This window comes from Pseudopipra pipra, chromosome 15 (genome assembly GCF_036250125.1).
Source record: "Pseudopipra pipra isolate bDixPip1 chromosome 15, bDixPip1.hap1, whole genome shotgun sequence".
Taxonomy (NCBI): Eukaryota; Metazoa; Chordata; class Aves; order Passeriformes; family Pipridae; genus Pseudopipra; species Pseudopipra pipra.
The window spans coordinates 7,255,258-7,272,156 of NC_087563.1; the positions used below are offsets into that span (position 1 = coordinate 7,255,258).

Here is a 16,899-nt window from a genome sequence, read left to right on the forward strand (position 1 = left end):
CATTTGGCAGCCCGGTTTGCTGTTATTTATGGTGCTTCCCGATTTATTGTCATCTGCAGTTGGAGGCTTTGTGTGTGGTGCCGTCCACCGAGTGATTTATACAGATAATAAAGAGAGTGGGGCGTCCGGCGCCATGGTCCCAAAGCCCCTCACAGCCTTCCCATCCCCCAGTGCCAGAGAGCAACAGAGCTGGGGAAGGGTCTGGAGCACAAATCTCATGAGAAGCGACTGAGGGAGCTCAGTTTGGAGAAAAGGAGGCTGATAGGGGACCTCCTTGCTCTCTACAACTCCCTGACAGGAGGGTGGAGCCAGGTGGGGGTCAGGCTCTGCTCCCAGGGAACAAGGGACAGGACAGGAGGAAATGGCCTCAAGTTGTACCAGGGGAGGTTTAGATTGGATATTAGGAAAAATTACTTCCCTGAAAGGGCTGTTCAGCCCTGGCACAGGCTGCCCAGGGTAGTGGTGGAGTCCCCATCCCTGGAGGCATGTGACAGATGAGGAGATGCAGCACTTGGGGACATGGTTTAGTGGTGGCCTTGGCAGTGCAGGGGGAATGGTTGAACTCAATGATCTTAGAGGGTTTTTCCAGCCTAAACAATTCCATGATTCTATGTTGTCAGAGGCCTGCTTACACTACCCACCCCAAAGGAGATGTGTCCCACTGGGAAAGCAGTGAGTAGGCAGAGCCCCTGGGGGGGCTGGGGGACACCCCTCTGGCCAGTGGGTTTGAGTCCAGGGATGCCCCTGCCACCATTGACTCCTGCTGTTGGCTGGGCCTCACGGGCTGGACTGGGCATGCCATCCTATGCCAGTCGGGGCTGTGTGCTCCTGGCAGGGTTGGTGGGATGTGTGTGGTGTCTCATGGCCTCAACACCCAGACAGGTGGTACCAGGGCCCTTCTGCATAGAGCTGCTGCTAAAGCTGGGGCAGGCAGGATGTGGTGGGAGCAGGGACAAGGTACCTGGGATGCTCTGGGAGCAAGGACGAGGTGCCCAGGATGCTCCAGGAGAAGGGACAGGGCGCTCAGGCCCCTGCCCTGGTGATCAGAAGGGGAGGGATGGCTGTGTGGACAGCTCCCTGCTGCGGATCAGGCTGCTCCAGGGATCCAGGTCTCAGCACCGACATAAGCTTCCCTGGTTTATCTCCTTTCTTTTTAATAACAGTCATTCCCCATTCCTGGTGGAGAGCACGCCTTCCTCCACACTGGGAGAGGGGGAGGGGGGTGTATTGTAAATTTCCTATTTTTCTCATAAAACTGTATCGCTACGGCGGAAATCAAATCCTGTCTTCGATATTTTTAGCACGAGAGCGTGAAGATGCAGTGATGCCGAGGGAAGGGAGGATGGGAGGGGAGGGAGGATGGCGGGGCTGAGTCTCCATGGAAACTGTTTGCTTTAAATTCCCGCATTCGGGGCACTGAGCGTGTAGGAGGTGATGAAGGAAATGAAAAAAAGCAAAAAAAGAGGGAAGGTTTTTTCCTTTCTGTTGTCACAAAACTGCTGAAGGAACCTTAGGAGAAATGAGCATAAATTATTGATCATCTCAGCGCGAATACATGTGCGTTTTAATTAATAATCACCCTGTCATGTCTCTCGAGGGCAGTGGGTGGGATGTGCAGGCAGCAGCCGTGACTGACCGCCAGTGCTGGAGGGGCCCAGGCTTGTCCAGAGACACCTTTGGAAAGGAGCTGGTGCTGCTCTGTGCTCCCCAGCTGTAACCTCTGTAGAACCCCTCTGTTTCCCTTCGGGATGTTCTCCTGCACCATGCCAGGCTGCTGTTACTGCCTGGAGACACCCAGGAGAAGAGCCGGCACCCAGCCCACGGGGTGCTGGGGGATGATGCTCCTGTTGACTGGGGTGGGCTTGGGTTGGATACTTCTGCTCACAAGACGGTTTTTTTAACATTTAGGGCGTTTTTTTAAGGCGTGAAAGGTGTTGTTAGCCAGGCTCTGTTGTTATCCTTGTCTGAAGTCCTGACAGCGGACATGAGTAAACAGAAGGTCCAGGAGAGTATGTGGATCTGCAGCCCCCTGTCCCTGTGGGTGCAGTGTAAATGGGTGGGTGGGCTGGGGTGGCACAAGGGTCCCCGTGGTGCCCTGCCCTAGTGTCTCAGACCACAGCCCTGACACAGCTGACAGGGTGATGCATTTGCATTAGGTCATGTCTGAAAAATGTCTCGCTGCAGCATGAAAGTTATTTTTAATTCATTGAAAAGGGAATGACCTAAAACTGGCAGCTGGGGATGGAGAGGATTAAATAGTGCAAAACAGGTACATTTTCAGCTGAGTAATTTTAGAAGGCAGAAGCATGTCTCAGTGAGGGGTGCACTTTAGCACTGCCTGACCATGGCCACTGCCTGGCCAGTCCCTTGGCTGCTGCTGGGGTGGCTGTTCCAAGCCCATCCCCAGTGTGTTCTCCACGTGACACCTCAGTGACACTGGGCTCAGCCCATGGTGTCATAGCGACACTCACCAGGGTGGGGGTCCTGCTGCAGGAAGGAAAACGTCTGTGTGAGCTGGGGCTCAGCTGAAGCTGCTGAGCCAGACTTGGTGCCAAACATAGAGTTTCAGTGCTTGAAGGTGTCTGACTTTGCTGTGGCACCTGTGGGCAGCTGTGGCTGCAGTTACTGTGGGAATGGGAGATGGCTTTGGCTTATCTTCCCAGGGATGTGTTTGTTCTCCTATGTGTTAGACCCAATGACTGTTCCACAGAATTGCAGATCTGTGTTCTGGCTCTGCAGGACCTTCACATGCTGTAGCAAGGCAGGCACGTTCCAGGAGCACAAATGGGATTTACTCTGCTCCAGTGTCCCTCCCCAGCCTCTAACAGGTGTTAAAAATGCCTGTCCTGCCAATGGTTGTGGGACTTTGCTAAATGGGAATGATATTTAACCAATAGTTCAGACCCAACCAAGAGAGAGGAGCGGGTGCTCTGAAGAAGTCCAGGATCCGTTCCATAACTTTAACCCAAAAAGACTGACATCCCTGCCGGGTGCTGCCCATGCCTGGCTGTAGCCACTGGTGTGAGCCTGAGTGGAGCTCAGCCCCTCTGCAGTGCTCCTCAGCCTTCCTGAGCACTGGCAGCAGATGGTTAAACCCTTCCTGGCATCTGTGTGCCTGAGGCACACAGGTTCCATGTGAGGGAACAAAGTGCTTTGCCTTGGAGCTCTCCAGCCAAGTGCCAGCAAATCCAGCTGTGTGTGCCTGTGAGCACTGGTGGGTTTGGTGAGCAGTGGTGTGTGTGGTGAGCACTGGTGTGTGCCAGTGAGTGCCCTACACCACCAGGACAGGGTGGCTGTTCTAACTCCCACATCTGCCTGGAGTCACTTGCTCAGCTGAGATGGTGTCCAGGGCAGGGCAGAGGAGTGTGGTTTTGGGGGAGCCTGTGGCCGTGTGAGAGGGCTCTGAGGTGCCTCGCCTGGGTAATGCCACAGCGTGGGGCATGTGTTTGGGGGGTGCTGTCTTGCCTGGTGTCCTGGAAGACAGTCCCTTAGTGGTTCCAGCAACACCAGGAGCACAGGCCAGTCACTGCATTTCGTCTTTTCTCATCTGCTCTTGTAACTTTCTAATCTGTATCTGAGAGGGATATGGGATATGGGAGGGAGAAGGGACAACTCAGGTTATATGGTTCTGAGGCTTTCTCTGCTGGTACACAACAGAGCTGATAATCAGGAGGGGCCACAGCAGTGCTCAGAGGGCTCTGAGGTGCCGGTGCCCGCAGCCTGGGCAGTGCCATGGCCTGTGTGCACAGCCAGTGTTTGCCGCCGTGCCAGCACCGGGGTCTGCCCCTTCCCAGGGCTGCGGGGCTGCAGCCCTGGGCTGTGCAGCCCTGTCAGTCCTGGTGCTGCAGAAATGAGAGGGACAGAGAATGCAAATGGCAGGAGTGAGCTGGTAGCTGTCATGGCCAAGTGCTGCTCATCGCAGAATTCATCCTGCACCCAGTGTTGGGGCTCCGAGGCAGTGGTTGCTCTTCCCGTTTCCCGGCTCCGTGCTGGCAGAGTGTGGCTCCCCAGGCAGTGGGTAGAGCACCAGTTGGGCAGTAATTGCTGTGGAATTAACCTCTGACATTCTTCTAAAAATAGGCCCAATAAATCCAATCATTAGCAGCTCCCGTCCGTGTTGCCTGAAGGGTAAACACTGCAGATTAAAGCGTTTGCAGTTACAGGTCCCTGTCGCTTCTCCCGCTGCTGAGCCCAGCACCCTGGAGATGGCACCTTGGTTTGTGGGGAAAGGGAGTGATGTGAGCATGGTGGCCTTTGGGCTGATGGAAGGCTGAAAGGCGTCACTTTAATTTACCTTGGTAGGCAGTGGCAGATTTGGCAATGGGCACAGGAAAGCAGCGGTGTGGATGTGGTCACCTGGGCTGCTCTGCCTGGAGAGCTCAGAGGCGGAGGACAAAGGTGTCCTCATTCATCTGCGCCCTCTCCTCTGAGGACGAAGGCAAACCATCACCCCAGACAGAAGGTGGCATAAGGACCAGGTGGGAGTGAGACTTGCCCAACACCCGGGTGCCATGGCAGGTGCCAGGATGAGGTGCTGGGGCACTGGCAGCACTGAGCCCTCACCAGGTCCCAGGAATCAATTGTGTCACCCGAAGCGGTGGGGTGACTCCCTAGGGCACTCCCCTGGGGGACCGTGCCATGCCATGCCGTGCCATGCTGTGCCATGCCATGCTGTGCCACCCAGCCCTGCGCCTGTGCTGCCAGCAGCAGTCCCCAGGCTGCATTTAGCACAGGCACAGTGCCTGGAAATCCCCCTGGGTCCGATGTTGGGGCACAGGCCAGGGCAGGGGGGCAGGAGCACCGGGCAGGAGCACCAGGCAGGTCTGGGCTCATGACAGCATAGTTCCAAAATGCTGGGTCTGTTTAGTGTTAGAGACAATAGAAAAACAGGGATTTATGGAGATGCCACAGGGGATGGAGCACTGACAGGGCGTGTAGCTGCACGGGGAATGGCGCTTTCTGGATGCCTGCGGAAGCCAGGCTGCAGTTACTTAAATTGTCTTTGTCTTCTCCTTCTCAGCTGACATCATCTCCACAGTCGAGTTCAACCACACTGGAGAGTTACTGGCAACAGGGGACAAGGGGGGCCGGGTTGTAATATTTCAGCGTGAGCAGGAGGTAAGTGCCAGTGAATGCAAAATGCCCATTTTATCCTTTTAAGTGAAGCGTCCTGCTGTTTCCTAATCTGCCTGTGTCACTCCTAACCTCAGGGCTCTCCTGGCAGACTCCAAGCTGAAAAGCCACTATTAACATCAGCAGGGCCAGATTTCCTCCTGTCAGACACCCTCCAGAAGTCACATTTCCTGCATCCTTCTGTTCCAAGTGTAACGGGGATCAGGCAGCGGGTCTGAGTGTGTGGTGAGAGCCTGTCTCAGAGGTGACACCACCCCAAGAGCCCCCTCACACCACCAAAATTCTGGAAAGTGTAGATGGATGCAACGATCGCATTTCCCTTCCCAAACTATGCCCAGGAATTGTTAGCAAACGCTCTGCTGGAAGCTGGAGGTCACGCCTGCCAGGGTGGTGTGTGCTTGGCCCTCAGCCCTCAGCATGGCCCAGTGCTGGTGGGTCCCCTGCCAGCCTGGCTGGAGGAGCTGTGCTGGCTCCCCCCACCAGGGAGGGTCCCCACCATTTCCGAAGCCATCCTGGTTTGCTGCTCTGGCCCGGGCTGAGCTGGGGGGACCTGTCCTCCCCCTCACTGAAGGGGATGAGTCAGACCTGGCCATGAGACATGTCACAGTTTTAAATTTTTCTCAAAGTTAAAGCCTCAAAATTATTTCTCTTCAGGCTGGAGAGAACCTAGTGGTTAAAAGTTGCATGCGTAGACAGTCATCAGCCTTTCCATCACTATTTCATTTCTCCTTTCCCTCTCATTTCATTACTCTGCTGCTTTTCTTGAACTTTAAGCCTCCAGCATCACTCCAGGTGTATCCGCTCAGCTCCTGCTCCAGGGGACATGTGGGGCTTCACCCCCCCAAACGCTCCATTCGTGTGTGGGAGGTTCATCTCCACGGTGGTTTTATTTAATTACCTCAGCCCTGTTTGGAGCCCGGTGCCGTTGGTTCATTTGTGGCATTTGCAGATACACGGTGTCTTCCAAGCACTGAACTGGGGCACAGTGTCAGTTCCCACAGGGACCACGTCCTGCTTCTTGCTGTGTTATCCTTACTCTGTAACCATGGACCCATTGGGCAGGCACTGCCCATCCCATACCAGTGGCTGCTGCCAGTGGCTCCTCTGTGGTGAGTCCAGCACCCAGCAGGAGCTGGAGCTCAGTCCCACCCATTCACTGGGAGCAGCCAGTGCGGTGGGATCTGTTCATACTACACTCCCTCTCCATTCCCTCTGTGCTTCCACTCTATTCCCTCTACATTTCTTCTCCATTCCCGCTGTGTTCTCATTCTGTTCCCTCACCATTCCCACTCTGTTCTCGCTGTGTTCCTGCTCCATTCCCTCTCCATTCCAACTCTGTTCCTTCTCCGGTTCTCCTCTGTCCCCTCTCCATTCCCACTCCGTTCCCACTCTGTTCCCACTGAGCACACCAGGAGCCCTGGTGCCAGGAGAGGCCATCCCGGGGTGTCCAGCCCTGCTCTTGCGTTGCTTCACAAACCCTGGAGAGCCCCGAGCCCGCTGCCAGCGCCTTCAGCTCCTGCCTCTCCCTCTGCAGAGCAAGAACCAGCCCCACCGCAGGGGAGAGTACAATGTCTACAGCACCTTCCAGAGCCACGAGCCGGAGTTCGATTACCTGAAGAGCCTGGAGATCGAGGAGAAGATCAATAAGATCCGATGGCTGCCGCAGCAGAACGCGGCCTATTTCCTGCTCTCCACCAACGGTGAGTGCCCACGGCCGTGGGTGCCTGGGCTCAGAGAGAACGGGAGGTGGAGGGAGGGAGTCTTCTTCCATGCTGACAACTTTTGTTTTTTATTCTTTGGATCCTGGGAACTCTTGTAGGTTTTTTTTTTTCTTTTTTTAAGACAAACTGCAGCTGATTTGTTTCAATTTGCGGTTCCGTTCAGCTCAGCAGTTCCATGTTATGTTCTGATAAATATCATGAGGATCCAGGAATATTACTTGGGATGAATGGGACCTTAAGATGGATGTGACTTAATTACTTCAGGGGAAAAGGAGGGGTCTAATCATCTTCCATAACCAACTTACTTTGTGTTGTAGAATTGACTCTATTGATCATTGTAATAAAATTCAAAGACTTACTAAACTCATTTGAGGGAAGAATCATTGAAATGCAATTAAGATTAATTATACAGCATAATGTTCTGTTAATTGAGTTTTTAAATAGTTTTTTGATTAACAGGGATATTACTCTTCCATGTGGGATGGTATTCCATATGCAGGCAGGTTATCAAAACGATTCTTTTGGAAATACTCCTGTGTTATGCTGTTTCTTTTTGTTCTTACTGTTACACTAACATTTTATATCGAACCCCCCGAAGTAGAGCAGGTTAATAAAAACAAAATTAATGGTGCTCCATTGGAGTTGCCGTGTAAGGGAGAAAATGAAGATGGATGATGGGATTGTGTATGAAACCTGGTGGAAGTGATGATAAACTATGGATGGAGTCCCTGCCAGGAGGGAGCAAAGAAAACACCATTATTCAGAATAACCCCACGTGTTCTTAGGGTTCCTTCCCCAGGGGCTCTGTGGCACAGGGGATGGGATACTGGGAGGGAACAGGGAACTGTGGGGGAGGTTGGAGCTGACTTTGGTCCCTGGTGGGTACTGGGCTGTGCACAGTTCTGGGTGGGGAAAGTCAGGACGACTCTGAGTGAGCTACAGAAACCCTGGCACGTCCTTTGAGGTGTGTCCAGAATGCCCCATGTGTCTTTGCTCCTCTGCAGAGCTGCACGTGAGCAGCTTTCTATGGGGGCAGGTACATCTGTCACCCCTTCCAGCATGTGGCATTGGGGGACAGCATGGTCTTGGTGTGTCCATCAGTGTGTGGCTCAGGTGACACTCTCCTCTCTCCTCCCCCAGATAAGACTGTGAAGCTATGGAAGGTCAGCGAGCGGGACAAGAGACCGGAGGGATACAACCTCAAGGATGAGGATGGCCGTCTCCGAGACCCCTCCATGATCACCATGCTACGGGTGAGTGTGGGGAACCGTGGCTGTCAAGGAGCATTTTACTGCAGGGGCTTGGATGAAAATTGCTGCTGGTGTCCCCTGTGTGCCCTGGTACCTGCAGTGCCATCCTGCCGTGGTCAGTTGATGTCAGAGGGCATCCTTGTTTGGAGGCCGGTGCTTTGGATGGTGAATAGGCATGGGAACGGAGGAGAGAGCTGCTGTGGGGCTGTGCAAGCTCTGGGCAGGTGTGCCACCAGTGCCACATTCTGTCCCATGTCAGGTACCCCAGTGCCACAGTGCTGCTGTGCCACCCCACAGGCCGTGTCCATCCTGGTGAGGAGGCAGGACATGAGCCTGCTTATCCTGGAGCATTCACATGTGTAGCTGCTGCTGCTATGGGAGCACAAGTACTTCCTCTACATGAGTTTTCCTCCTGGTCATGACAGTAAGCAGACCAGACCATCTGGTAATTTATTATCATCCTATCAGAATTTGCATTGTGAGCACTTGTGGGTTTTATAGTACAAAATTGTTACTGTGATTGCCCTGGCCTCACTCTGTGGCTCCCAGTTCCATTGTGGATGATGCCATTGAGAACCCTGGGCAGGTGGTTAATTCTTGTCTCTGTACAGGGTTGCTCCTGGTGGCTGGCAGCCTTTTCCTTTACAGAGCAAGAGACCATTTGTTTCATGTAGATGTGTGTCTGCTGTTCAGGCAGCATTTCCAGCCTAACAGGCCATTGCCTGACAGCCTGTTGGAGAGGTTTTCTTGGCATCCAGCTGTTGGAGCTAGGGCTCCAACAGCTCAGTGGGGCAGGAAGCAGGGTTTGGAAAAGCAGAAGTGTTAAAGGTGTTACCCCAGGTAGTGCTTCCTTCTCTGGTTAAACACACTGAGAAGGTCCTAGGATTTCTTTTTCCCCTGTGGAAAGGCATACTGAAATATCAGAGAACTGGACACTACTGGAATCCACTCTCTGCCTTGAAAGTTTCAACTTTTGTTTTACTCTCAGCCCTTTTCACTCCTCGTAGCAGCTCGGTGCTGTGTGGCTGGAGGAGTTGCTGTTTGGTGTCTGCCAGTCACTGGGATCAGGCACTGCCGTTCCTGCTCCTGGTGAGTGGCCCCGCAGGAGCGCACGGCTCCTGCTTCACCACGGCACTGGGAGGTAAAACACGCTGTAAGTGCTCGGTGTTATGGTTATTGGTATCTGCTGTGTAGTGCCTGTGGTCCCTGAGGACAGAGGATTGAGGAGTCTTCTGCCAGCTCCTTTTGATCTAATGTTTTGATGATTTTACTTAGACAGATATTTACATAGCTGTAACCATTTTGCTGCAGCTTGGTGTATCTCTGACGTGTAATTGTCCTGTGATGCTCGTGCTTTGGAGTAAAGCCACATCCATACACGGTTTAATTTTCAACCACAAACAAGCAAAAAAGGGTTTTAAACCCACCTTGCTGCAGTCATTTCTCACCCATTTGGCTTAATGGTTTAAATGCGCTTGATGAGCATCATCCTCTGAGGAATTTCTAACCCACATAGTGCAAAAGGAATATTTAACTCTGCTTAGGGTGTGAAGTGTGGTGTTTGCTGTCAGGAGAAGAGCTCTGCTGATTTGAATCGCCCCAGGTCTAATAACTGCAGCCCTTCAGCCTCGTGTAACAGCCTCGACGTGCTCCTGAGCACCGCTCGCTGTACCTGTGCCATGGGATGTGTGCAAGAGATAATTGACGCAAGTAATATTCAGGGTTTAAACCTTTTCAAAGAGAGGATGTGTTTGCTTTGGTCCCTCACAGAGCAGTCAGTCTGTGGTGACACCCTGGGTGCTCTGTCCCACGGAGCCGGTGGGCACCGGGTGCTGCCGGTGTTTGGCGTGGGCTGTGCCGCTGGTGGGAAGGTGTGATGGGCAGGGCCGTTGTGTGCCTAATTCTTCATGTTTGTAGCTGTCACACAGCCCTCTCTGATTAGGAGCTGCCACTTCACGCTCTCCAGCAAATTCCATCATAAAGCCTGGTTTGTATTTCCCATTTTGCCGAAGCACTCGGAGTTCTTGGCTCCTGTGTGCAGTTTCCCAGGGAGGCTGTGCTGTGCCCCCCTGATGGCAGCCCCAGAGTGGCTGTGATGGGAGATGCCTCAGAGGAGGGCTGCTGTGCTGCTGCTGCCTTACTGCCCCAGCAAAGAGATTTGTCTCTTTTCCTTGTATACATTCCACAGAGCATTTAAGTGGCAAGGCAGTGTGGGCCATTTGGCTTTTTTTGGCTGTAGAATGCACATGGCAGAACTAATCAATTTCAAATGTTCGTCAGCAAAGCAGTGCCATGGAAACTAAGGAAAAAAAACAAAAAGGGTTTTCCCGTTTTAATTAGTTGCTTCCAGTGCCTCAGAGCAGCTCAGGGTGTGGCATCCACACACTTGGCTGCCCTTTGAGGTCCAGCCCCTCAGGGTGTGACATCCACATGCTCGGCTGCCCTTTGGGGCAGCCTGGCTGCTCTGTCCACTCTGGGCTCACCACCACACATTGGGAGGCTGCTGGGGGGGCACTGGCTCAGAGTCATTGACCTTTCAGATATTTTTTCCTCTCTTTTCCACAGCAATGACCCTGCTGGTATCTGTGTCCAGACGTGCTGTAACAGCAACGTGCCAGGCAGGGTTATCACATGGGTTTGAATCACTGTGATGGAGTTTAGTGTGTTTCTGCACACTCCTCCTTGGAAAAGCAGGGAAACTGTGAACTGCCTGGTGGGATTTTACTGACACTGGCTATTTTTCAGTGGGAGAAGTAAGTTAAAAAACATCTTTTCAAACCGTCACGTCTTTAAGGGGAATGCTGTTCTGATGGGAGTAGCATGAGGAGTTCAGGGGTTTAACTTCAGATAAGAAAAATGTTCTGTTTGTTCTCTGAGGTCTCTGCAGACTCAGGTGGGTCTTTAGTGGGCAACAAGTCCATGCCCATGTCTGAGAACAGGCTCAGGGACAGGCAACAGAAGGAGCAGTGTGAGTGCAGTGCTGGGCAGTGAGGGTCATGTCTGGGGACAAGAGGTGGAACCAGCAGCTCCATCAGCTGTGTGGATGAGCAGTGAGGCAGCGGCTTTGTCCTCCCACAAGAAGGTCCCTTCCGCATATCACAGGGCAGGTCTTATGTGACAAAATCCTGAGGAGCATGAAATTGTCAGTCTGCCATGAAAATAGTGTTTGATGCTCGTTTCGTCTGCAAAATATTAATCTGGAGGTGACATTGGGCAGTCACAGAATGTGCCTTGTGTAGGTAGGAAATGAATGGGGAGTGTGCCTGGGGGAGCTCAGCTGTTGGAGGAGCTCAGCTGCTGGGGTGGGTGGAAAACTCACTGGATTTATCCCTGAGCACTCGCTCTGCTCCTGATTTGCCAGGGACTGGATTATAGTTTCCTTCTCGCAGACCCAAGGCTGGGGTCAATCCAGGCTTCAGTTTGACTAATCCCCCTTGTCCAAATCCTGTGGGAGGCTGTGGAGCAAGCTGGGTGCCAGCCGTGCTGGTGCAGAGCAGTGGGGTGGGCTGGGGGGAGTGGGGTTGCACAGTCGCCCACTGGGCTGGCCTGGCATCACCACTGTGCTGATCTGGCACCACCACTGTCCTGATCCAGCACCACTGCTGTGCTGGCTTGGCACCACCACCCTCAGCTCTCACTGGAAAGGGATATGTGTCCTGCTGTAAATGCAGGAGCGAGGAAAGCTCTCCCCACTGGCTCACAGCACGGCTGGCCCAGCTGAGCATGGCTGTGCCTGTCAGGGTCGCAGGGGGAGCTGCCTGCAGCTGGTCCTGCAGTAGTCCATTGGGCACAGAGGGTTTCCATGGAGGTAACCAGAACCAAACCCCCTTCTCCATTGCACAGAAATGGGTAGGTGGTCCCACTGCAGTCAGTCATGTCATATTCACACCCTTTGTGAATTCCTGGCCTCTGGTGCGTCCCATGAGGATTCACATCATTGCTTTCCATTTGCATGTGGGTAGTTGGGTCCCTTCCCTCTGTGGGGCTGTGTGGGAGGTCCATGTCCCCACCTGACCCCCAGTGCAAGGCAGCTCAAACCCGGCACACGTTGGCTGTGGGCTTTGGGAGGTTTGTGACTGTTTGTCCCAGGAGCTGAGCCCTTGATCCTTTCCCCCATATATTGACCTGTGTTTTGCTAACGCTGCTGCCACGTGGCACCTCTGGGCAGAGGATGAGGCGTTCCTGAGAAGCACTGAATCTCTGTGGCTCTGCAGGCCACGTCCATCACAGCGCTGTGGATGACACGGAGAGCTCGGCCACGCGGAGCTTTTCCTCAGGGAGCATCCGGTGACAGCCGACATGACAGACAATGAAAGGGGAAGCCTGATGGGGACAGGGGCAATTACTGACACCACATCCCCGGCGCCGTGGTCCTTCGCTCAGGGCTGGAGGTGGCAGGAGGATGCACAGTAGCAGTGGTGGGAAGGCCAGCTCCCTCCACCTCAGCCACAGAGTAAATGAGTTTTACAGCTCAAGGGCAGGTTAGTGTCTCATAAACTCGGGGAAGCCTTCGCCAGACACGGGGAGAGGGATCAAGTGTCATGTGTGCCTGGAGTGAGTGGGATGTCTCTTCTGCAGGGGGTGCCTGCTAAAGGCAGGAAGAAAAATTAAGACATATTTTGTTTTAAATGAAAAATGACTGGAATTCCCCCCTTCCTGAAAAGAGAAAGTAATTGAATTTATTAGTGCTTTATTTTATTTGACAGTCTTTCTGTGTACTTGATGCGCTTTGTTACACTGAATTACCCTTTAATAATGGGTGTGTGTGACACCAGAGCCTGCCCTGAGGTGGGCTCTGGAGCTGGAGCAGGGATGTGTGAGGAGGCCTCTGCTGCTGAGGATTGCCATGGCACTGCTGATAGAGTCAGGTTGGTTGGGCAGATGCTGACTCAGCCTGTGCCTGCTTCAAAAAAGCATAAGACCCAGTTCCAGTTGCTGTCACATTGCCCCATTCGTTGATGTTCCCTCTCCACTGCAGCTGAGGGCTGGGCAGCTGCTCCCTTCAGCCATCCCAAGCCAGGGTTCCCTGCGCTGCAGGATCCCACTGTTGGGGGATGAGCTTTTCAAACCAGTGTGTGCTCCTGGCACATTCCTGGCTGCTCCTGCCTCAAAGTCCTTTCAGGGTTAAATCCTGATTGCTGATACCCTTAAGCAAAAGCTTGCAGCATGTGGGTGTGCTGGTTTCCATATTTCAGTGCAGATTCTTCCCACTGTAGCAGATAAAAATCCCTGCCTTAACAAACCAGTCATGCATGACCAGGTTTGTTGCTCTCATGGGGCTTTGTCTGGTGACGGGCCAAGTCCCAGGCATAAAAGAAGTCTCCCCAGGATTTGGCTCTGAAGTAACGTGGAGAATGTTCTTGGCTGAGGAGTTTGTTGTACCACTGTGGTTGAGTGGCTGCCATGTAGGAACAAGTAGGGAATTGCACTGGGGCACTGGGAGCTGCAGGCGCCCATGGTGCTGGGATCAGCCCAGGATTGCCTGGATTGGGGATGGGGACCAGCCCAGATCTGACCACGAGCTGTACCAGGTCTCACAGAGTCATCTCTCTGAGCAGAGTCCCCTGACAAGCCTTCTCTGTGCTTGTTTTCATGTCCAGCCAGGCTCGGTGAAGCTGCTGAACCCTTTCTCTTTGCACAACCATCGTGTTCCCGACGGTCCGGCTGGCAGCCGGTCCCTGTGGTCCTGGAGCCGCTGTCCCCCCGTCTCCAGCTGGCTGAGCAGAGTCCGTCAGCGCAAACGATGCATCATTGGCTGTGTCAGGTGGAATTAGCAGGCAGGCTCGTCACATTAGGCTCAGGCTCTGAGCTGGCAGCGCCAGTGCTCTCGTGTCACTCGAGCTGGCTGTCACTCCCATCCCCACCTCTGCAGCCATGGGAAATCTCTTCAGGCAGCGCACAGATAATAAAAGTAATGAAGTAGCTGGAGGGAACAGCTCACTGGCGAGCAGGAGCACGGACTGACACATTCCTGGTGTATTAAGTTTCCTTCAAAGCGTTGTGTCCGAAGTTATTACTGACCCCACTCCTCACACACATGATCCCTACTGCATCTCCCCATCCCCTCTGGGTTATGCTGATTCATCTAAAGGCAGCTCTGTCCCTGGTCCTTCCCTCTGCCCTTGCCTGTGTGTCCCTCGCTCTGTCCCTTTTCATCTCCTACTTCCGTCAGTTTGCTGTGAGGCAAATGCAGAAAGGTTAAAGGAAAACTTGTGCTGACCTGGCTCTCTCAAGAAATGCATTTCTGTTAGAAATGTTACAGGAATATCAGGTCCCAGCTATCAGTGACAAAACGAGGCAGAAGTTTTTTGGTTGTTTTTTTTGTTTCAAAGCTGGAGCACTTGCTGCAGCGAGATCAGAGCCTGGTTTACTGGGCTCTTGCTGCTTCACTGTGGTCTAAGCATCCTGGAGCCTCTCTCAAAATTAAAAGGCTTTTGGTTTTGTTTGTCCTTCTGTCATACACTTGAGAAGGCATTAGGTTTTCCTAGAGAGAGTCTGTTAGGCAGGTGGGATGGAGCGCTGGCAGCCAGAACTCTGTGGGACGCTGTGGGGGTGTCCCCCCCCGCCGGGTGCTGGCATGAGTTGGGGGGATGACCAGACCCTGTCCCTTGGTGCTGATGCTCTGCTCCCCATCCTGCAGGTCCCCGTGCTCCGGCCCATGGACCTGATGGTGGAGGCCACTCCCCGGAGGGTGTTTGCCAACGCACACACCTACCACATCAACTCCATCTCCGTCAACAGCGACTACGAGACCTACATGTCAGCGGATGACCTGAGGATAAACCTGTGGAATTTTGAAATCACAAATCAAAGTTTTAGTATCCTTTGGTGCACATGGCCCTGAGGACAGCTGTGGATTCTGCCTGTGCCTGTGGGGGTTAGTGACTGGGCAGTGCAATGGCTTGCTTGGCTCAGTCTCGGTGCCTCAGTACAGGAGCTTCACCCTCTGGCAAGGCTGGCCTGGGCTCAGGAGTGTGAAATAGTGCTGCCTGCTGTGCACCTGATGGCAGAATGCCCGAGGTCCCCAGTCCCAGGTGTCATTGCCAAGGCACTGCCCTCTCATCTCTGCCTCTGCTGCCGGCGGGAGGCTGGGCTGTGTCCCATGAGCACATCCAGCCATCACACCGAGCCGCTCCCTCCATGGCACGGGGCTCAGCTGGCATTGCCATGGCTGCTGCTGTCACCTGCCATGAGGGTGACACGTTTTTGAATTTACCTGCAGGGTCTGGTGGGGTGGGTGGAGGGAGGGGGATCTGCAGGTGGTGGAGGAGACAGATGCCTTGGGGAAGATGGAGACACTAATGGTGCGGTCCCCGTTATACCCTGCAGCAGGTGACAGGCTGCCAGTCACCGCCGTACAAATGAGGTCGTACCAGTCACCCTTGTAACAGCTGCATCGGAAATAATAACACGGGGCACTAATCATCAGTGATATTTATATGGTGTTTCCTGCCGAGAAATCCCTGGGGCACAGTTTAGGCAGCTGGAGAGGATTTCAGCAGTCACAGGCGTGTGGCTGTGGGAGCTCAGAGTGGGTGTGGGAAAGTAGGGCTGCAGTGCCTGCTTTTTTTCAAAGATGAAGATGAGAAGAACTAAATCTGGGTCAATCCTCAGGGAGTTCAGATGGCCCCAGGGACTTAGAGGGGGTTTTCTGTTGGCTCTTGTGCCCTGGGTTTTGAGCCCCCACTCTGCAATAAAAGATGTTTATTCTGGCCTGGGGTGGATGGACAAATCAGGTCTTGTGCCCCGCAGAGGATCTCCTGGCTGTGGTACCAGAGCTGGGGTTCCCAGCTGAAGAGAAAATGTGTTGGACGTTTGCTTTCCCCTTCACTGGTGGGAGCTGGGCCCTCTCTGTGCTGCAGTTTTGCCCCAGGATGGTGCTGCCACCTGGGAACACATGGTTTGCCTGGGGCGAGGGAGAGCCCCCGTGCCCAGGGACATCAGTAGGAGTGGGGGTGGGAGGAGATCCCCTGGGAGGAGTGGGGTTTGAGCTGGGCCGTGTGGGCTCCTTGACTCGCCCTGTCAGACATCGTGGACATCAAGCCCGCCAACATGGAGGAGCTGACGGAGGTGATCACGGCCGCCGAGTTCCACCCGCACCACTGCAACACCTTCGTGTACAGCAGCAGCAAAGGCACCATCCGGCTGTGTGACATGCGCACCGCCGCCCTCTGCGACCGCCACGCCAAGTGTGAGTGCGGGGCCCCTTGGGTTAAAGGAGCACAAAAGAGGGAGTGTGGAGAACCACCTGGGCTTGGGTCTGCCCTACCACCTTGTCTCCTCTCCCCCTGCTGTGCCAGGCTCCGGTCCCCATGGCCACCCACCCTCACACATCCTGCTTGTCCCCAGGAGGAGCAGCTTCCCCTGTGTCCTGGCTCCACACCTTTCGGGGAGCAGGTTAAACCCACCATGGTGATGGTTTGGGTTCAAAGGGTCACAGGAGTGTCAGTGCACAGCAACTACTGAGCTGTCAATGCCAGAGACAGGGATCGGTGTATTCCTTCAGGCTGTTTGCCTGAACAGTCCCAGGTCCTGTTGTCAGCTGTGGTTGATGCTGCAGGGATCAGGGGGGGCAGAAAAGCCCCCTTGAAGTTTGGAGTAAGTGGGACTTGTGGGGATGGGTGAGCTGCTGTGTCCAGCACAGCCGGTCCTGGCTCAGCCTGCACATGTCAGGTGGTGCTTATGGGGAATATTCTCCTTGTCAGCAACTGCTCAGTGGAACATAGGCACGAACACCATGGCATTCACGGGTGGGCTGGCGAATACCTGCTGCTGCTCATTGTGCCCTGGCAGCT

At 53.9% G+C, this 16,899-nt stretch overlaps 1 protein-coding gene across 3 annotated transcripts in view; it reads left to right on the plus strand.

Annotated features, from left to right (window-relative positions):
* PPP2R2B (protein phosphatase 2 regulatory subunit Bbeta) overlaps positions 1-16,899 on the plus strand; it is a 66,900-nt gene that overhangs the window by 44,089 nt on the left and 5,912 nt on the right. For all 3 annotated transcript variants that reach the window (XM_064671642.1, XM_064671644.1, XM_064671643.1), the window contains 5 exons: positions 5,021-5,118; positions 6,668-6,833; positions 7,995-8,107; positions 14,745-14,922; positions 16,131-16,295. In XM_064671642.1, coding sequence (XP_064527712.1) covers positions 5,021-5,118; positions 6,668-6,833; positions 7,995-8,107; positions 14,745-14,922; positions 16,131-16,295 — 720 coding nt within the window. The remainder of the gene's footprint in view (positions 1-5,020; positions 5,119-6,667; positions 6,834-7,994; positions 8,108-14,744; positions 14,923-16,130; positions 16,296-16,899) is intronic.